The 16,387-nt window shown below is 41.2% G+C and overlaps 2 protein-coding genes across 2 annotated transcripts; one reads left to right on the forward strand and one right to left on the reverse strand.

The window, feature by feature from the left end:
* Nucleotides 1–8,873, reverse strand: TFPT (TCF3 fusion partner). Its single transcript, XM_069947008.1, has 6 exons — nucleotides 8,798–8,873; nucleotides 6,611–6,860; nucleotides 4,849–4,919; nucleotides 3,400–3,469; nucleotides 1,394–1,624; nucleotides 1–401 (listed from the first exon to the last, which is right to left on the reverse strand). The coding sequence occupies exons 2-6, from the start codon at nucleotides 6,848–6,850 to the stop codon at nucleotides 267–269; spliced, it is 747 nt and encodes a 248-aa protein (XP_069803109.1). The 5' UTR covers nucleotides 6,851–6,860; nucleotides 8,798–8,873; the 3' UTR covers nucleotides 1–266.
* A 108-nt stretch (nucleotides 8,874–8,981) lies between these two features.
* Nucleotides 8,982–16,022, forward strand: PRPF31 (pre-mRNA processing factor 31). The gene is made up of 14 exons (XM_069947168.1): nucleotides 8,982–9,067; nucleotides 9,717–9,903; nucleotides 10,633–10,693; nucleotides 11,124–11,207; nucleotides 11,716–11,813; nucleotides 12,056–12,162; nucleotides 12,247–12,416; nucleotides 12,511–12,668; nucleotides 12,744–12,833; nucleotides 13,419–13,546; nucleotides 13,680–13,752; nucleotides 14,107–14,235; nucleotides 14,913–15,011; nucleotides 15,571–16,022. The coding sequence occupies exons 2-14, from the start codon at nucleotides 9,730–9,732 to the stop codon at nucleotides 15,694–15,696; spliced, it is 1,497 nt and encodes a 498-aa protein (XP_069803269.1). The 5' UTR covers nucleotides 8,982–9,067; nucleotides 9,717–9,729; the 3' UTR covers nucleotides 15,697–16,022.
* Nucleotides 16,023–16,387: the final 365 nt, after the last annotated feature.

Raw genomic sequence — 16,387 nt, forward strand, 5'->3', positions numbered from 1 at the left:
AACTTTCCAATATCATATTTAATACAAAAACAAAACACATCAAGTATAAAATATGCGCTACACTATTATCTCTATACAGCGATGAAATGATGTCTTGATAGGGCAACGAGGTTACTTCTCTGGACAAGGAGGTGAAATGTCTTAGACTAGTCATAGCAGTGAGTAGCTGGTAGGTCAACAAGGGACACCTTATTAGGTATTGCCTGACAGAACGATCATGATCTGGTATTAGGAGGCACAATACTTCTAATAATAGGATATTTGCTTCAGTCAAAATCAGGGCAAGGTCCAGGGCTAGAGAACTTGGTGTACTGTAGAATTTTGTCTCTTGGGCTAAGAGGACGCCAACTAAGATTAAGTTCCTCATCTCCATCACATAAATAATCTTCTTCAATCTTAACCTGCAATAGAGCAATACGTATGTTAGTAGTGTGTGAGGAACATACAGAGTCATTAAAGGTAATCTATCACTAGGTTAATGCCTCCTTAAATGAGGGCAGCATAAACTAGTGAGAGAAATGCTGAACAGATCGGTGTATTACTTACATCATTTTGTTTAGCCGTTCTCCTAATATGCAGGAAAATAGGATTCTTGTCACACCCCCGCCCTCAAGCTGCAGATTGACAGATGACTGCCTATACACAGCATGGATAGATAACTGCCAATCAGCAGCTGGTGGGCGGAGTTTTCTGCTCATGAATATTGAGAACTACTTATTGTCCATGTAATTCAGGAGGATATCTGAATTAGCTGCACAAAACTATGTAAGTGACACATCATTCCGTTCAGCGTAGATAGGGCAGCATAAACCTGCTAACAGAGTCTCTTTAAATAAGCTGATGGCATGTATGGGTTGTCATCTTGATTCCTCTTATCCCACTGATATGGTTTTCTAATGCAACCTACACCTCCCACAATGCATCTGGCTTAGCAGAGAAGGCAGAGTCTCATCACTGTAACAGCACTACAGAATCAAGAAGCTGGAAAAGACCTACCTTGAAGTGTGTGCCTACATTTTGCATGTGTTACATTTAAATTCATGGTATCTTTCTTGTGTGGACCCAGCCTTAAAGGGGTCGTAAAAACCATGTCTGTTTTCATCCAAAAATAGCGCCAAGACTGTCCACAAGTTGTCTGGGGCAGTGCAGCTCATCTTTATTCACTTCAGTTGAGCTGAACTGCAGTACCTCACACAACCCATTCACAGGGGAGGCACTGCTACTACAAGAAAGCAACCATGTTTTGTTTTTTTTTTTTAATCCTGCACAACCCCTTATCGTATCAATCTTGACATGACATTTACTTTAATGAGGTGACATACAGTTGTTCTTCAGATTGGTAAAGAATTCAGCTGCCAGAATCATACCCATATGGAAACTCGTATATACCGACCTGTGCTAGAAGTGGCTCTGATGGAAGAAGCGAGGGGCCTATGTTTTTTCCATGGTCTTTCTCCTTCTTTATCTTTTTAGCTGGCGGTCCTTCTAAAGATGGACTTTCTGGACTTTCAGCTTCTAAGCCAAGGGGAGGTCCCGTTAGACCCCTTGATATGTCCTCATTGTCTGGGGGGTCATTTTCAGAGTTTGCTGGGGTCGGTGTATTACAGGCTTGGGTGCCCTCATCCTGTAAAGATCAAACATACTTAGAACAATATTATACACTACAAATTATATTCTCATTTGAAGTGGTTATCCCAAGGTTAGAAGTTCTAGAATATTCACAGGATGGGTGATAACTTTGAATCTTGGGATACCCCTATTAATACAAATGGATGTCATATTCTTGGATTACCATATTTAAAAGGGATTTTTTCTTATCATTCCAAGGTTACATTAGTAGTCAGGGTATAGCTGACTGGACTTACCCACTTTTCATAGTCAGCTGTCACTAAAATAAATGCAGTAATCTAATATAACTATCTCTAATATAACTGCAGTGACCAGACCCAGCCATTAAATAGTAAAGGGGAGACACTGTGTAGTATGGGCACTGATGAGTGACTGTTGAGCTGTCCTGTGGATAGCTCATCAGTATGTTTTGCTCAGAAAACCCCCTTTAAAGGGGTTATCCAGCGCTACAAAAACATGGCCACTTTTCCCCCTCTCTTGTCTCCAGATTGGGTGGGGTTTTAAAACTCAGTTCCATTGAATTAAATGGAGCTTAATTGCAAACCACACCTGAACTGCAGACAACAGTAGGGGGAAAAGTGGCCATGTTTTTGTAGTGCTGGATAACCCCTTTAAGGGTACGTTCACATGCTGCAGTTGCAGAAACATTCAGAGATTCTACACCATTAACAAACCAATGTATTTAAAATCTATTGCAGGGTATCCATTCATTCTTATTATTTTAAATAAAGAATTTATATTAAAAAAAAAGACACAAGAAATCTGCAGCATGTGATTGGATCATTCTAACAAGAAAAGATTGTCAAACCATCTTCCCACTCGATTCCACTATAGCGAGAAAGGTGGTTCTATTTTGTGCAGAGGGTTCTTATTCCCATTTTCTTGCCTCCACCAGTATCTCACAAGGCCATGGGCATAACTATGCAATGGTTTCCCTATTACCTAGTCATTTCCAAACTTCCATCCAGGGTAAGTGAGCAGCTAGAAGGGAAGGTCTATGTGATGCCATTTACTCAGGTGTCCTAGGACCCCTCGTCTCTTGGTCAACCTCTGTCTTCGCTGGAGGTGACTGCTCTCCCTCCTCTTCTGACTTCTCCCCTTCCTCTGACAAACTCCACTGTGAGGCTGAACATTGTAGGCAGCCAGATACTGAAACCTCTGAATCATAACATGAGATGTGACCAGAGACTTCAAATCCCTTCCCATCTAATATTGTGGCCAAACTGTCTGATGCCCTTTCTCTATTGGCCTGGTTATCAAAATCTACTACCCCCACCTTTGGCCAACACAGCCTGTCTTAAAGATCTCACAGACATTTTGAGGCTCTTGTCAGATCTGGTCTAGACCTTGAGCACCTGGATAAGGTCTCAGTCGAGCTTTCACTTCCACTTGGATTTCCAAGACAGTTTCCACATGTTCAAGGCAGGTTTGCCCCAGAACTCCATCCAAGGCTGTGTGTAAGGAGCTGGTGGATCTTGCCAGCTAGATGGCTCACACCAGAATCTACCTTTGCCCAGATGCTCCTCCCAAGCAACCCGAAACATTATAGCCATTGGTCGCTTTCTGCATCTGAAAACTTTAAATACTGCATCCCTAGCCCACCCAGCAGTGTTACGTTACCTTGGTCCCTTCAAAATTTTCCGTCCTATTGTTCAGACTTTCAAGCATCTCCCCACATGACAATCCCACTCCCAAGGCCTCCCTAAACCAGGACTCTCAAAACTTAAATAATATATATATATATTTTTTTTTTCTCATAGTATATTTTACCTCAAGTAAGAAAGTGAGGTGGCTCTTTCTGTAATCATCTCCATAGGAGTCCAATATTTTCATTAGACATCTGAAATAAAGTGTTAGATAATTATCTGTATATTGTAAGATCCGCTCACATGTATTTAACCAATATAAATAAATAGCTGAAACTAAAATAATCAGTTAAGTATGTGTTTACTATAGATACCCACCCAGATCGCGATATCATGGACTTATGGTCTTTCATTCATTGTCTTCAATGCCCCTCCCTTCCCCCTTCCTTTCTTCCATGTTATATTATGACTGTAATTTGTAAAAGTTAGTAAAAACAAGTTTGAAAAAATAAATTAAAGTGATTATCCACTATTAGAAAAACATTGCCACTTTCTTCCAGAGACAGCACCACTCTTGTCTCCAGTTAAGGTGTGGTTTGCAATTAAGCTCCATTTACTTCAATGGAACTGAGTTGCAAAACCTGCCCCTAAACTGTAGACAATAGGGTTGCTGTTTCTGGAAGAAAGTTGCCATGTTTTCCTAATGCTGGATAATCCCTTTAAGTGTGTGTTAATTTACCCAAAGGCTGGATTCACACGTTTTGTCAGAACTCTCTAATTCATTATGATGTAGTGAGCTTTGAAATAGTTAAAGCTCTACACTACTGTGCTGACACAGCCATATCAGTACAGCAGCGCAGAGCTTTAAATGTTTCAGAGCTCAGGGAGTTCCAACAGTTCAGTCCGTGGCATACTGTCTGCTTACAGACCATATATACGGAATGTGTGGATCTAGCCTAATTCTCTGTTAAAGCGACTCTGTACCCACAATCTGACCCCCCAAACCACTTGTACCTTCGGATAGCTGCTTTTAATCCAAGATCTGTCCTGGGATCCGTTCAGCAGGTGATGCAGTTATTGTCATAAAAAACAACTTTTAAACTTGCAGCCCTGTGCCAAACGGGCGTATCTGTGCCCTAACTTTGCACCACCCCTCCGTCCCTCCTCCCCACCCTCTTCATTATTAGGAATGCCACTGGAACATTTTCTCCATGCTGAACACTGCACAGGTGGTTAACGATCCAGCCCATGTTCAGTATTCACACAGCTGACGAATAGGAGACAATCTGCCTGGACCAATCCTAATGATGAAGAGGGTGGGAGGAGGGACGGAGGGGTGGTGAAAAGTTAGGGCACAGATACTCCCATTTGGCACGGGGCTGCAAGTTTAAAAGTTGTTTTTTAAGACAATAACTGTATCACCTGCCAAACAGACCCCAGGACAGATCTTGGATGAAAAGCAGCTATCCGAAGGTACAAGCAGTTGGGGGGGGGGGGGCAGATTTTGGATACAGAGTCGCTTTAAGATGGGCAGCAATTTGCTCATTACTAACATTAATTGACTATATTCACGTCAATTGGAACAAGCTGCAAGGACAATTTACATGGGGCAAATCCTTACACCTGTACCAACCTTCTTTCTTGTTTCAGCTTTCGGGTTATCTTTTGTACTTGGTGAAGTCTGTTTAGTATTCTCTCATTTACCTGGGGGAAAACAAACAAACAGCATCTTAAAAAAAACTGCATGCTCTATAGCCATATGGTGTTTGTTTGCTTTTTGTAACAAAATCCTGTTTCTGTAATACAATATCCATTACAATATTAAAGCCAAAATACAAAAAAAATGCTGCATAGTGGGTTATGTACAATTCCCATACTCTATACCACTATGCTGTTATAAATAAAATGCTTGGGCAACATGTAAAAGCAGTCCATGATGTTGCTTTAATTAACCTACAAACCCTCAGGGCACAAAGTACATATCATGGCACAGCTTTGACAAGCATACATAATGGGTATTCCAACAGGGTCACTAATCCTCATGGAAGGCTGCCGCTCCAACTGGTATTCTTCATATAATATGTAAACAGACACTTTATCACAACTGCTCCAAATGGTTCTGGACGCCTGCTGATCCATACAGGGTATTTAAGGTAACTGTATAAAAAACCACTAATTGATTCAAAGGATTCAATATGTTTCCAGGCCGTTCCAACCTCTTCTTCAGGTATTCTTGAAGAAGTCAAAATGACCTAGAAACATGTTGTATAAATCTGATTTAAAAAGTTGATTAGAAAAGTTTTTCTATTTAGTTTCCTTAAACATCTTATATAGATTTGAAGTGTGTCAATAATGAAATGTATGAGCATGACGATGAAACTGGCCATACACATTAGACATGTATCAGCTGAACCTGTACATTTTAGCAGGATTTGCTAAACCATTTAAAAGGAGAAGTTCTGTGGAACTAACAAATGACAAGCAGGCAGGGGTAGCGGGAACATAATAAACAATCCCTGTAATGCCGCCAGAAGCAATTTCCGTCCGGGTTCCATCTGCGTCACAACTCCGGCTCCTCAATCTGCAGCGCCACAGACCGGCTTATGAATTGCCCGTTCAGCCAGTCAATGACTGCAATAGCGTCCCGTCCCAGTCCCTGATTGGCTGAGCAGGCAATCCATCATCTGGGTATGTGATGGCTGTCAGATATCGGTAAGCAAATGCTACGGGGACATGGGGACTGGTAAGTATACTTATTATGTTCCCACACACCCCTGCATGCCTATCATTTGTTAGTTTCTTGGGACTTCTCCTTTAATACATATGGATCTTCAAGGGTCTATACTGACAGCAGATCACGAGGGAACAGAAGGGTCAGGCATGCTGGCTTTCTCCTCTTTTTATCAAAAGAAATAGCTGTCAGCTGAACATCCATTCAGTGACTGCTATTTATGTGTATAGCCAGCTGGGAGGGGGGAATATATAATAGCTCTGTTTTACATGTGAGAAGGATTGGGTCAGGGCTAGAGAAGAGAAAACCTTAAGCCAGTGGCTGAAGAAGTTGGATGCAGCCCTAGGGAGTCTTGGAAACCATGGATATAGCCTTTAGCTGTATCCATGTTTTCCATACAGCTTCAGGGCTGCATCCAACTTCTTCAGCCACTGGAAATCAAATGCTGAGAGTTCCAGCTTCGCAGAGGCAAAAAAGCATAATTTTCACTATACAATAAATATGCTTTACTTAAATTATTCATGAAAACCCCTTGTAAAGTTATGTACAGAAATGTTGCATCTGTTAAATATGTTCAGCTCTCCAAGCTGAGAATCCAATGGTTAAATGATTGCGTATTTCATAGGTATTGAGGATGACAGTCATAACATTGTCATGTACTAACCTGTTCAATTTCTTTGCAGCGGCGATTTAGGGTAAGGAACTTTCTCTTGTTGAGTTCTCTAATGCGCTGCTGGGCCTCCTCTTCCTCCTCATCTTGTATGTTATCTCCATCCAGACCGCCATCTACAAACTCAACCTCTGTTTCTAATTCACTCTCTAAAATATTACCACCAAACAGAGGTGGAAGGGCGAGCTCAGACCCAGGCGGTACCGAAAACTCTTCAAAGCTTACAGAAGCCATGACGGAAAATCTAAACGACAAACAAGATATTTTAGATGTATATAATCTGAGGTTTACTGTAACTTACAATTTATTGGTTAGCACTGATATGCATTCACTGCATGAGCACTGTGTGGTGTCTTTTGGCCCAGCATGGCACTAATATTTGGGCAGTATTATGACAACATTAGTTTAATCAACGGTAAGGCTTCAATCCATAGGTGAGGGAGGACAGATGGAATGGCGGGCGCTTACACCCCCGGGACGACGTTTCACGCCCACTCGGCGCTTCTTCCTGCCGGGGAATCCCCGGATTCCTGGATTCCCCGGCAGGAAGAAGCGCCGAGTGGGCGTGAAACGTCGTCCCGGGGGTGTAAGCGCCCGCCATTCCATCTGTCCTCCCTCACCTATGGATTGAAGCCTTACCGTTGATTAAACTGAAGTTGCAAGTTCGGTGAGTGCCCCAGCCTCTTTTTCTACTTTGTTATTACATACGCTATCCTGTTCTTCTGGGAGCACCCCTCTTGCTCAGTTGATTCAGGTCGGATCCCAATCAGCTCCACAGCGCTACTAACACCGGCAGTGCCGACCGTACTCTACATCTACATTATGACAACATTACTTTCAATGTCAATGTACATATTGGGAGGGATTTATCAATGGGTGTAAAATATCCACTGGTGTAACCTGCCACAGCAACCAATCACAGCTCAGCTTTCAGCTCTTGTAAAATGATAGAGGAGCTGGGATTGGTTCATGTGGGCAGTTTACACCAGTCTATATTTTACACCCTTTGGGGTTCTGGGCCATTGTATGTACATATATTTATGAAAATTTATATATGAATTTATATATGAAAGTTAATTGTATTTTATGCCTGATGAAGAAGACCAAAGTGACGTTCAAAACACGTCATGTGTGCCGCAGGTTTCCTCCACATGGTTAGTGCCTTGGTGGTTCTGTTTTCCTGTGAGAGGCCAATTCTAACCTACAACTTCTACAGTACCTTCTCTCAGTGTAATGCTGAGCGTACACTTTAGACAGATGTTATTATATTGTCACAATCATTTTATAACAGATATAAGTCTGACCTTTGGGACCTCTAGTGATCCTGAGAATGAAGTAAACCCTGCACTGTTTTTCCACTGTACACACCAGGTCCTACCACTTACTGTGCAGATGAGTGGGTCCACCTAAAGTCCTCTGTACAGCGGAGTAGCTGGGGGCTGCTGTGTTGTGTGAAGGGAAGGGAATGAAGCCCTAAATCAGTACTGTGGTCACTTCATTCCCAGAACCAGTGGGATCCCTGACTGATCATAAAGTAATTGCACATCCAAACTATACGCCATCACTTTATCAGATGGGAGATCCCCTTTAAAGTTTTCTTCTATCCATCGGAAAGAACTTAAAGGGGTACCCCGGCAACTTTATTATCTTTCTAATTAACTGGTGTCAGAAAGTTATATAGATTTGTAATTTACTTCTATTTAAAAATCTCCAGTCTTCCAGTACTTATCAGCTGCTGTATGTCCTGCAGAAAATGGTGTATTCGTTCAGTCTGACACAGTGCTCTCTGCTGCCACCTCTGGCCGAGACAGGACATGTCAAGAGCTGGATAGGTTTTCTATGGGGATTTGCCCCTATATAAATGGCGCATAGGCTTCTCTAGTCATTCCTTATTTGTAAGCCTCATGGAGAATGAATGGAGCTGTATGGCAAATCTAGTTGTATAGTAGCAAGGGGAGGGGAGCTCTAGCACAGCACATGTAGGCACTTTTACCGATCAGCAGCCTGGGAAAGCTGAGTGACCACCTGGGAGAGAGGGCACAGTTCAAAACACTATTCCAACAAAACCGACGTATATAGGAGCTACACTGGCGGAATGCTTATAACACAGGCTGTCACCAGAACACATTTATAAGGATGGGAGGTGAGGAGGAGTCAGAGCTCCAGGAGTTCCGCACATACCTGATCACATTTTCTGTTCCTTCTCTCCATGGACAACAGGATATAAATGCCTTTTGTTTTTACAAATAAAGTTAGGCTATACAAAATAAAAAAAAGGAACACACAATCTCCTTTGTAGACCAATCAGCGTCATTATAACCTTCGCGCCTGCGCACTATTAGGAATGTTACTGGACGCGGGTCCTGTGGTGACGTCATATTATCGCGCCACTGCTTCCGGTTGTGCTTGGAGAGGTGTTCGTTGGTTTGTTGTCACCTGTTGCCGGACTCGGTATGGCTGTACGGGAGTGTAGAGGGCGGTATAGCTGCAGTGTTACCATGGGGATGTGGGGTAAAATGTGGGACACTGCTGGGCTAATGCTGCATGGAGGACATTGACGTGATTGTCAGCCCTGGGAGGTTCTGCAGCTGCTGGGGGGCTTCCCTTCTGTGTAACTTTATATTATGTTGTAATACATGATGGTTTTAAAAGATATTAATGAGAACAAAGGGGCAGATTTATATAATTGTCTTCTATGGCAACCAATCACAGCTCAGCTTTCTTTAATTGAGCACCATACGAAATGAAAGCTGTGCTGTGATTGGTTGCTATGGACAACAAAGGACATTGTTACTATATTAAATGTTTGTGTAATAGTTTATCATCTTTGGCTGAATTAAAGGCTCTTTCCATATCATGATGGTATATTGCTAGGGTATGGTCATGGGTATGGTTGACTGCTGTGTCTCCCAACCTCCCCCTGTACATGTTATTTTCTGCTGATATGCAGAGAAAACCGGTGAAGGAGCCGCATTGCTGAATCAGAACTGGGGCTCCTTTACTCTCAGGTGGCGTCTAAAAGGTCACGTCCTAGTGATCTGTCATCACTTAACCTTTTGCCTTACTAACTATAGGAATGCTTTATGAATTGATATTTCAGATCGCAATAAAACATGTCTCTGGCGGACGAGTTACTGGCTGACCTGGAGGAGGCCGCAGATGAGGAAGAGGATAATTTAATAGATGAAGATGACTTGGAGACAATTGAAGAAGTACAGGAGGAGATGCAGGTGGACCTCAATGCTGAGTCGGTAAAAAGTATAGCAAAGTTATGGGACAGTAAACAGGTAAGTCTTACATTAATTTTAATAGGAATCTTTGTATTTTTTTCATGGACTTTAGGTATGATGTAAATTTATATTTAAAGGGGTTGTCTAAGTTATAAAAATAAATGACAGTCTCCTATTGTAAAATAATGAAAGATGCCTTATTCCTAACTAATTCCACTTAGTCAAGTGACGCCACTCTGCTCCTCCCTGCTGCCTGTTTTATTCTCAACAGTAATGACATACTTGAGCACCCTGCAGCCAATCACTGACCTTAGTGTTCCTATGCTGTCCACTGCTAAGCCCAGTGACTGCCTGCAGTGTGCTCAAGTCATTAGTGTAGGACTCAAGGAATGGGACACACAGATTTATCTGACATGTTTTTGAAGCCAAAGCCAGGAACAGACTATAAACAGAGAACAGGTCTTAAAGGAAAGACTGAGATTTCTCCTCTTTCAAATCCTTTCCTGGGTTTGGCTTCAAAAATCTGTCTGTGTAAATACACAATTATGTGCAGTAATTAATTTCACTCTTTGACACTCCAATTCATTATTAAAATCCTTATAGATTAGTTGATGTACCTACTCTTTGGCAACCTCTGCCATGCTCCCCCACCTATACCTCCCCCTCCTACCCATTCACCTTATTCCCTCTCCTTCCCTATTTACCATTGTATGTTGTTTTTATGTTGAAAATTCATAAAAACATATTTAAAAAAAATCCTTATAGATTACTTTTTTTTTTAATTAGTTTTCAGAAATTCTGGACAAGATTGAAGAATATGTAAAAAAGCAACCTAAGGAATCTGAAGGTATTGCCATTTTATTATGCACTACTATTGTGCACTACTTTTTGTACTCAGGTTTACAAAAACATGTCTGTTTCAACCAGAAACGGCACCACTCTTGACTCCATAGAAGTGAATGTAGCGGAATTGTAATACCACACACAACCTGAGGATATGGGTGGTGCTGTTTTTGCAAGAACATAGCTGTTTTGCTTTCTAATCCTGAATAACCCCTTTAACTTGTTGGTGGGAGTTAAAGGGAACCATGATTGTGCTGATATAGCTCCCAGCTGCATCCTACAGACCTAGGATGCAGCTCCCCTGGTTCTCTTTAATAGACTTAAATAAAGCTATCTACAATGAAGTACAGTATACTGTGATTATCTGGATATTGCATTATGATGAGCTCATCCTTAACTTTTTTCATGTATGTGATTTCTTTTTTAATTTGCAGTTATGGGACCTGTGGAAGCAGCTCCAGAGTATAAAGTGATCGTTGATGCAAACAATTTGACTGTAGAAATTGAAAATGAACTGAGTAAGTTTGATGGCATGAATTGCTATTTATTCGGGGACTTAAACAACAAATGAGTGCCAGTCTTAGACGTATAAGTCCTTCATTTATATTCCCCATTCCTTTTGAGTTCACTCTTAGTTTCGGCTCAAAAAAACGACTGTATGTGACCGCAGCCTTAAAGATCCATAAAGCAATATAAGTGATGTGCTGTGATGAACTCCATTACATTGTGCGTGTGACTCTGCAACCAGTGATTGGCCTCAAGTGTCATCCCATCATGTATGTACAGCACATAAAACTTCTGCTAATGTATGCAGCGCCATCACAGCAAGTGTGATGGGAGTGTTTGGAAGTTATTTTAATGTGGAGAAGAATCATCAGAAAACTTGGGTGATGTGGGTCCTTACTGGCACTCCTGAGCATCTTTGGTGCTTAATAAAGTTTACAAATATGTACATTTGAAGGGTGAAGAACTTAGCAAAACTGTACTTTTATACTTTGGTAACATTATTTTTTTTTCCTTGTTTAGATATAATCCACAAGTTTATCAGAGACAAGTATTCAAAGAGGTTTCCTGAGCTGGAGTCTCTAGTTCCAAATGCCTTGGATTACATAAGGACTGTGAAGGTAGGTGACGTAGGGGTATAGTTTGTGACGGGGCAAGTCTGTGAAGTTGTATGTTAATTTTTTTCTTCATGGGCTCTGAGTGGCAGAAAAATTGAAAATTTATGAGCTATGTAGTTCAAGAGAGCAGCACATCCAAGATGTGTGTAACAGGTGCAGGCAGGCATACAAGATGAAACACTCTGGAATAAAGCAGGTAAGCAGATGATTGTACATCTAACACCTTTTGAACTTTTACCTTCCAGGAGCTGGGAAACAATCTGGATAAATGTAAGAACAATGAGAATCTTCAGCAAATTCTGACTAATGCAACCATCATGGTAGTCAGTGTAACTGCCTCCACTACCCAGGGGTAAGCCCATATTAGTGCACTGTTAGCTTTATTCTCATGCTATACTTGCTAACATGAGTGCTTGTATCTGTGGCTTGTGTACAGGCAGCAGCTGACCAATGAGGAATTGGAACACATTGAAGAAGCATGTGACATGGCGCTGGAACTAAACCAGTCTAAACATCGAATCTACGAGTATGTGGAATCTCGCATGTCTTTTATTGCTCCCAATCTCTCAATCATTGTTGGGGCATCAACTGCAGCCAAAATAATGGGTAATGTGCACATGTTCTTACTATACGAATATGTAAATATGCACACGCAGTGCTTTGTAAACAATCAACCAACATCAAAATTTCTTCTTTTCAGGCATTGCTGGTGGTCTTACAAACCTCTCAAAAATGCCTGCCTGCAACATAATGCTTCTTGGAGCTCAGAGGAAAACCTTATCTGGCTTCTCTAGCACATCTGTCCTACCTCATACAGGTTATATCTATCACAGTGACATTGTCCAGTTATTACCTTCGGTAAGCAGGGGGGCACTTTGACTGGTTAAACTCTAGTGCTGATGGCTGTAACATTTTCTTTTCATATCATTCTAGGACTTGCATCGAAAGGCAGCGCGCTTGGTGGCTGCAAAATGCACTTTGGCAGCCCGAGTAGACAGCTTTCATGAGAGTCCAGAGGGAAAGGTCAGTCTTAAAGGGACTTTTTCTTGTATTTAAAATTAATTTGAAAGAGTAACCAGGCAGTAGGACAGCATGTTGACACTGTGGGATTGCAGAGCACTCAGTAGAACAACACTGATCTGCAGTCTCACAGAGAGAAGAGAGTGTATTTTGTTTACCGCTGCTTTGACTGTTTTCTCAAGTCAGTCACAATGCTGCATCCACTCCTTACATTTAGGCTTGATTAACAGCCTACTGTAAATGCAGGGCTTTATACCTGTACACCAGCTGTCTGTCACTACTGTGTAGGTGGGCGGATGTGTGATTGTAACTGTTCACTGTGACCTTCCGCAGTGAAGAAATTCCATATTCTCTGCTCTGCAGGATAAGTGTTCAGTAGAACGGCATCGCTGACCTGTCAATGCCTTGGGGCCAGTTTGTGAGACCCTTAGGGGCCTGACAAGTTCCTTATAAGTTTGTGAATCTTGGATTCTTTGTCTGTCCTTAGATGTCAGATGTTATTTTTAATGCTAAAAGAGGGTTTGTGTTCTCATAGGTGTCATATAATTTAAATTTAACCAGATTTTTTTTTTTATACCCACCCTATAGGTTGGCTATGACCTAAAAGAGGAGGTTGAAAGAAAGTTTGATAAGTGGCAAGAACCTCCCCCAGTCAAGCAGGTGAAACCTCTGCCAGCACCTCTCGATGGACAGAGGAAAAAACGTGGTGGCCGCAGGTGAGGGGTTTGGTGTGTGTGTGTGTGTGTGTGTGTGTGTGTGTGTAATTATATATAATAATTTATGTACTTTTCACGAGTGTTTTTTTTTCCTGGTCTTTTCACATTTTCTTTGCATCTTCTATTTTCTTAGATACCGCAAAATGAAGGAAAGACTTGGATTGACAGAAATCCGCAAACAGGCTAATAGGATGAGCTTTGGAGAGGTGCGCATTTACTTCCTGCTTTGCTTTACTTTTTATGTTTACATAAATGATGCAATGCAGCAATCTGCATCTCCCGCCAAAAGTTTAAAAGTTATAGTGGAAAAGTGGCCTGTCCAGTCTCTCAGGCAAATTTTTTATGCTATTACTTTTGAACATTTGAGGAAAAATGTGTCTGGCGTTATTTGACGTGGTCTCTAAATAGGTTGTGTAAGAATATATATAATCAGCCATAGGCGCACACTGTATCAGCTTTCATAATTTACTTGTTTACTTTTGTTCGCAAACGTGATAAAGCTTGTCCCGAGTATAGAGCAAGGGAGAAAATGCAATCTTTCATAATTGATTCTTTTGTAGATTGAAGAAGATGCCTATCAGGAAGATCTAGGCTTCAGTTTAGGACATCTTGGGAAGTCTGGAAGTGGAAGAGTACGACAAGCACAAGTTAATGAAGCTACCAAGGCCAGAATCTCGAAAACATTACAGGTAAACTAAAATATCTTATTTGGTTGGTTTTTTTTCCTTGTGTTTTTTTTTTTTTTTTTTTTTTGTGCAGTTATTGAGTTAGAACTTAAAGGTGAAACGTCAAAGAGAACCTGACATCCTGGCAGAAGAATCATAGATTTAATGCTGCCTGTACTGTAAGTCATCTAGGTGGTCCATGCTAGCTTCTGCCAGCTTTGCTGACGATTGATAGAACTCTTCCTGTACCCAAACGGTCAGCATAAAAGTGATTTTACAATGGGTCTCTGTCCCTATTACATCCCAGCCTACTTCTCCTGCTGGACTTGATTGATAAATTTCTCCTCTTATGTGTCCTGTTAAGATTACCCCAGTGTTTTGAGTCCCGTGGCCTGCTGGTTTTAAAACCTATGGTAATAAGGCAGGATTTCCCTGTTTAATGCTGCTGATGGTTCGGCCTGCATGAAACCAATGGCATGTTTCTTTTAATAGAAAATAATACCTCATGCATATAGCCAAATGTATGGAACAGTCATATAGTGTGGTGCCCTACAGTACATTTATCAGCAATTTAGTGTAAAGTGATGTCTTTTTCCTTATTCTGCATCAATGAAATTAAAGATGACTATTACCATTTGTGTAGTTTTAGTTTGTATACACGTGAAATTTACCATACCCTCCAATTCTATTGTCTTTAATAGCGTACACTACAGAAGCAGAGTATGGTTTATGGAGGAAAGTCCACAATAAGAGACAGATCTTCAGGTACTGCGTCCAGTGTCGCCTTTACTCCCCTCCAGGTAAGCTATGTTGCGGAAAACATTTTATTGTATGGTATTTTTATGTGTATATATTTTTGTGTATTTGTGCTGTTTCATGTACAGTAACCATAAAGAAAGTAATTTATTTTTAGTCCACTTTAAGTATTTTGCCAAAGCCTTGTTTAAGTCATAGAGACATGTCAAAAGTTTTTATCGGTCTGGGTCTGAATGTTCAGACCTGTACAAATTGGGAAACAGAGCGGGGAGAGGACCACAGATGCAGCGTGTCCTCTACCTGCTTCATAGGAGCCTATTATAAGTCTGATTCTCTCTTTTCTTTTTTTTTTATTCGGAGCAGAGAGTGGACGTGCTGCAGTGTGTCATCTCCCGACTCTATCTCCCAATCGGTATGGGTCTGAACCCGTACCGATAAAAACTTTTGACATGTCTGTGACAACCCCCTATTTAATGTCCTATGATGTCATACCTAACATTCTGCAAAAGAGATACCTGTTCAGATTATGGTGACATTTATGGCTCCGCTAAAGTTACATAAGCTATTTTCATCTTCTTGTCTTTGTGCATTTTATTTCTTCAGGGTCTTGAGATTGTTAACCCACAAGCTGCAGAGAAGAAGGTGGCAGAGGCAAATCAGAAATACTTCTCTAGCATGGCAGAATTTCTGAAAGTAAAGCATGAAAAAAGTGGCACAATGACACAATGAAGTTGCCATATTTATGTGTTGTATTCATTGGGAACTGAATGATGCACTGAAGAACTTAATGGTCTACTGAGTAATGCAGGATGTACAGTACATTGCTAAACTACTAAAGTATTGAAAAATTGATTATGACTGAAGAGGAGATCCACATTACATCTTTACACTGTCTGTTTGTCCTGGAAGGCAGCTGGAATAAGAGCATGCCAGTCAACATGAGAGAATTCCCATTTTTTTTATTTTTAATTAAAGAATTTTTTTTTTTTTAATATAGGTTGGATGCTGAGTGTCAGTTTTTATGTCTATCATGGAATAAATGGTAATGAATTTCATTATGTATGTTTCTCATTTTAATACAGCTCTAAAACATTCCAAATAGCAAGGATTAGTCTTCAAGGTCTGCCATCTTAAGGAATATAATTGCATTTCTCAATATTCAACAAGTTTAACCTATAACTAGGGCTGGGCGGTATACCGCAAAAAAACCGATACCGTCACTGGCGTCGGTTAACCGACCTCAACTCTGCCAGGACGGTATCTGCGGTATTTCCCCCCCCCCCACCTGGCGGCCGCGTGCTCTGGTGCAGGGAGAGAGAGGGGTCCCGCGTGGAGAGGTGAAGGCTGGAAAGCTGATGATCCGATTCACCTCCTAATCCCAGCCAGGACGCACATATACTGCTGCAGGGGAAGGGATGGA

The sequence above is a fragment of the Dendropsophus ebraccatus genome, chromosome 12, assembly GCF_027789765.1.
Source record: "Dendropsophus ebraccatus isolate aDenEbr1 chromosome 12, aDenEbr1.pat, whole genome shotgun sequence".
In the NCBI taxonomy this organism is placed as follows: domain Eukaryota; kingdom Metazoa; phylum Chordata; class Amphibia; order Anura; family Hylidae; genus Dendropsophus; species Dendropsophus ebraccatus.